This window comes from Apis dorsata, unplaced genomic scaffold, assembly GCF_000469605.1.
Source record: "Apis dorsata unplaced genomic scaffold, Apis dorsata 1.3 scaffold_73, whole genome shotgun sequence".
NCBI lineage: Eukaryota > Metazoa > Arthropoda > Insecta > Hymenoptera > Apidae > Apis > Apis dorsata.
The window spans coordinates 784,778-790,327 of NW_006263371.1; the positions used below are offsets into that span (position 1 = coordinate 784,778).

Sequence of the window (5,550 nt, forward strand, 5' to 3'; positions counted from 1 at the left end):
TTTGACTTTAATCTAACTCATTTCGATCAATTGTTTTACCTTTACTTTCTTTCATTTCAAACAAGTTTCTATGATTAGAATCAATTCGAAACAAGTTAATCTGATATATTGTGTATATATATATATAATAATAATAATAATCTAAATTTATTATAACAGTTGAAGATTTTTCAACGAGATGTGGTGTAGTGAAAATAGTCTAAATAACGTTGAAGAAAATAGAAGAATTTCTCTTCCTGTATTTAATAAACTTCCTTATTTGATAGAATTGAATTGTACGCTATTGTAGAGAGGAAATTCTTTTATAAACAGAGATTGCAGATACGGAATAAAAATAGAGAAGAAAGATTTTTTTCCCTGGAATTACGTTTAAGATTAATTGTCACGTGTATCGCGAACGTGCGACTTTTAACATTTTGATCAAAGATCAACCTCCTCACACCCTTATCAATAATCGCATTAATCAAAGTTCAATAACGAATATTCATTTCTATTCATTCCATGAAACGAGATATCCAAAATTCTGGGCTTACATTCATACTTCACCCCCTACCCAAAATTTTAACTTTTGTTTTCCTCACTTTTTCTTAGTAAAGGTGAATATCTACTACCTTTCGTTTCTCTCCTCTCATTTTTTCGACTCTAGATCAAGCAGAATATTCCTCGAGCCAATTTCAACCAAGATAATAAGGATTTATTGACATTAATAATAACCCTCTTGCCGCTGGAACAAAGAACCCTTAACTTTTCTTATTCATACTTCTTCGACAAAGACTCTTTCTTAATGCCTAATCTCATTGTCGACAATAGACTTCTTTCTTTAGAAATTAAGCTTAATCCTGTCTCATCGACACAACAAATTTCCAATAATCGAGACTCTCCTTTTTCAAATCACGCGAAATTAAATCATTCTCGATTTCCATGGGAAGAGAAATTCTGCTTTGCAATCAATCTGGAATCATAAAATGACTCGATATCGTAAGATTGCTTGCACATGTTAAGCAGAGTCGGAATCTAGTGCCAGGAATATCACATCCACGAGTATCATTACGAGCTACATAAGTGCTCGTGTCCAACATCGTGTTACCCGTTCGTAATCATTTTCGTTAATAATTCAACAGACTCGAATCAAATCAGCGAACGATTTGTTTGTGGCACGATAAGATCTTGAAATGGCTGTGTAACTTAAGCACGAAAATCTTGGTACCAGTAAGGAAGTTGCTAATTGGCTTGATGAATCGTGTCAATAAATCCACATCACCGTGGCGAGATAAAAATCGGTAAAATCAAACCAAGTTAAAAATCGCCCCTCGAGGGGAGGAGAAACGTTTATTAAGCTTCCTCAAAAGTTTCTTTTCGTTCTCTCTGCATTTATTAATGCAATTGCGGACACGTGGTATATGATAATTGGCGAAAACAAAATTTGCATTAAATGGACATTATTATTTGCATACCGTATACCAAGATGGGAAGTGACATTGAAGATAAAATTTGAATTTAACAGGAAAAATATTATCTATTAAAAAAAACAAAAAAAGAAGAATATTATCTGGTATAATTTTATATAATTATATGTAAATGAAGACACGCACAACGTGCCAGGAATTGCATAACATTATTTTTCTTTTCTTCCCCGTTTATCGTTAAAATAATTGTTTTTTTTTTTTCTCATAAGTACATAATACGAATCATTGTTAGATCATGACAATAAATATTTCCACTAATTATAAATTGTTACAGTCGTAGTAAAAACGTGGCTCGTGTATTATCGTTGCTCGTAGAGTTTAGAGTTGCAGCGCAAAATGCAGTGACTCATTGTGGAACTGGTGATTCAAGAAACGATTAAATACGATTTTTAAGGCAATCGAAAAACTCTTCTTGAATTCGAACATTGTTTTTGTTTTGTCTTTTCATTTAGGATTCATTGATAAAAAAAAAGTTACATAGTTAAATTTTAATTTCTAAATAGATAAATTTATATTATTTCTTTTTCACACTTTTTAAATTATTTTTATCTCGAGATCTTTAATTAATAATTAAACAAGCTCTAATTAAATTAGAAAGAAAAAAACTGTTTTAGAGCTTCATAGAGATGATCTATGAATCCTTAATAAAGACAAGTCAATGAAGATAATAGGTTAAAGTCTTTCATTGAACCAAAGCTTAAATTCTATTGAGACTGACCTAATTACCAATTCAATTCCGATGCAATTGATGAGAAGATAATATCAATATCAAAATTTGAACAAAGTTTCAGTGAATTGAATCCATCCAAATTTAAATAATGCAAGTTATGGCTTTTTTTATGGCTCGTTTAAAATTTTTGTCGCTTTTAAATACTTCGATTTTATTATTTTTCCCCGACTTTTAAAAATCTAAAACACATAAAAAAATACTCCTGCCTTAAGGAACAACACTTGAGGAAATCAATAATAATAATTCAATGACCCGCTGAAACGTATGTTTAACCGTGCTAATAAACGTTTCAGATTATCGCCTAAACTCTTGGATAGGGAGTGGAGCCTACTAATCACCGATTCAACTCTAACGGTACCCAGACAATCGTCATAATTTACGATTCTGGCTCATCGTGGAAACTCCTCTTTCCTCTCCCGCTTCCCCTTTCGATCATCATCGCGCAAAGACCTTCTCTAATAACGGAAGACCGTTGTATCACGGCCTCTTGCATCGAATCCATCTCTCGCTTTCCAAGAAATTTTCAATGAACTCGGTCGATTATACTGGCAGCGTCCGCCAAAAAAAACATTTCCGTTTCTATCTCGAAAAATTATGTAACACGTTTAGTTTGCATAACAACCAGCAAGCTTGTTGGCATCTGTCGATGAAATTGCCGATTAAACGGGGTCAATGTGTTCCAATGAGCAACATAACCGCTGGAACGAAAAAAAATATGTATTGTATCCCAATATAAGAGATTAAACTAAACCAAACAGATTTTTGATCAGATTGAGAAATTAGATTTTAACCGAGAGGAAATTATTATTCTGTAATTGTTAAATTAGATGTAGAAACTTGAAAAGAGATTTAAAAAAAGTGTACATATTCTGAATCATCTTCACACGACAAAGGTTCAGGACAAAGACAATAAGAAGACTTTAGTAAGAGGATTAGAAGATTGAACAACAAACAATCCTCTAAAGCGTAAAACCAATGGAAACTTGTCGATTATGAAATCTTTAACAGAATTTGCGAGTTTTCTAATAATACTGCGCGATCGATTGATCAAAACAGAAGAACTGTTGGATAATTTATTAAAGAAATTAAGAATCGTCGAAAGAAATTCAAAATGGCATGAAATTTGAAATAGAAGCAGTTTGAGAATTTTCGATCAAGCCTTCGTCATGAACTTTATTTCAATGGAGTTCAAAAATAACCTATCGTTTAAATTTAATAACGATTTAGACAATATCAAGGATTTCTATTACGTAAAATACACAGTTTACTCGAAGTTTCTAATTTTGGAAATGGTTTAGTAATTCAAGTGCTGTAACATCTACTATATAACTTATAAAATGTCAAAGATAAATATTAGTAATTTTGAATTTCTTGTTGATCCAAAATATTATAATATAATTCATCATTCATATTAATTCATATTAATTAAAACTTAAATCATATAAAAGAAACAAAAAATAAAATTTTATCCATGAAACGCATAACTTACCATTAAATATCAATCTCATAACTATCTTCCATTATTCCAATTAATGTAAACCGCGAATCTATCTTGATCCATCAATCATAGCCAAGATCAGAGCTCGAAAATTCTATACCGAAACGGCGTTCCCATTAAGCGATATTCTTACCGAGCTAGTCACGATGTCGCCAATACAACGATCGTGGAATAAAGACAGCCAACAAAAAGTGACAAATAGCTTGAATGCAGAACGAGAGAATGAATAAGTGTGATGTTCCTCCTCCTCATATCTCTCTAGCCAAGCAATCCCACTCGTCAGAACTTCCTAGCCATCCAAGTAAACAAACTCGTTCGAGGAATTGCGCGCGCCAGAACTATCGAAGAAGCCAGAAAGGAAGAAACTGTTTGGGTGTCGTTTTTTCGTGTCTATGTTTCGATTCGCAAGATGATACGTATCGGTACGAAAATAGAGACATTAACTTGGATCACGCGTTCGCGAACGTTACACAATCTGAATTCAGGAACTGGTCATCTAAAGAATTAGTTGTTCTTATAGTGAAGAGAAGAGGAAGAAAAAAAAGAGATGAACGTGGCATCGGTGACAACCACTGGTCTCGGTTGTCCTTGCACTTCCTAACAATCGTGCGTCGATCAAGCGGTCGGTTACTAAGTGTATTTCGCTGTCACTGCATTGTTTCGATCGAATTCTCCTGACTACTATACGTACATAATATATCCGCGTCTTTCAGTCCCATTCGCCGCCCATCCTTCCTCCTCTTTTCGTGCTCTATCGCCGTGACGCACACGAAACCACGGCTCTACATCTTCGCACTTCGATCCTGACCGCGTTACAAGGCCGCTCTCTATCTTCTTCTAATCACTTTCACGAACTCTCGCGCCTCTATACGCGCTCGTGGCTGCTCGGTCGGTAAAATTGATCCCCTACGTCACAGCGCGCACCACCGCTTTGGCACCGACCGATTACGTGTATAGTATTCTCCGAAAAAGCGATGTTTCCGTGTATACATGCTCATAGACGCATACCTGCATTGAGAGACATGTATACGTGCATACATACACACATACAAAGGAGACGCGCGTCGAACTACCTCTGTGACAACGACCTTGATCTCGAATTCAGGCTTTCTTGTTTTTTCTTTCTCTCATCTCCATTTTCTCTCGTTTTCCCGCTCCTTTGAGAGTAATAGGAAACAAGTGGACAGTGCAGATTCGAATAATTTTCTTTCGATATAATAATAAAGTAATTAAACGGAAAACCTACACACATACATATACACAGCGAGACGACACCACTCACGCACACGCATTCGTACTTCTGGCAGAGTGAATCGTCCCTTCTCCCACGAACAAATATCCCTCTTTTCGTCCCGTTTCGTTACACACTCGATGTTCCTTCATTTCTTTCTATCTCTCTCTCACTCTCTATCCCTCTCACTCTATTTCTTGCTTCGTTACCATTTCCCCTTCGTTGCACTCACTCACGGTATACACACCGTAAACTTAGAGATCAAGCGAAAAGGAACGAATAAACGAACAAACAGACAAGCCGTGTAAAGAGAAGTCTAGCGGCGTCCGAGCAATGTTTTATCTTCGACTATAACAAATGACGATTGTTGTCGCGTATATCGGGTTGCGCGAGATGCCATGGGGTATCGTTGACCCCTCAACGACATCGGACAGATACAGTTGTAATACGCGTAAAGAGAAACAAGTTTGTGTTGTATAGAGAAAGAAAGAAGAAGGAAGAAGAAGTGTAGTATGAAGAGAAAAGGATCCACTCGCCTGAACAGTGTTGCGTTTGAGGAGCCGTGGTAGCAACTGCCCGCAGTAATAGTCGTCAGCTGATTTCGACTGGCTGGCTGGCTGGCTGG

At 35.8% G+C, this 5,550-nt stretch overlaps 1 protein-coding gene across 1 annotated transcript in view; it reads right to left on the reverse strand.

Moving 5' to 3' along the window:
* LOC102677286 (tumor protein p53-inducible nuclear protein 2) overlaps nt 1–4,964 on the reverse strand; it is a 13,651-nt gene extending 8,687 nt beyond the window's left edge. Inside the window, exon 1 of the mRNA XM_031515480.1 lies at nt 4,941–4,964. Coding sequence (XP_031371340.1) covers nt 4,941–4,946 — 6 coding nt within the window. The 5' untranslated portion in view covers nt 4,947–4,964. The remainder of the gene's footprint in view (nt 1–4,940) is intronic.
* Nucleotides 4,965–5,550: the final 586 nt, after the last annotated feature.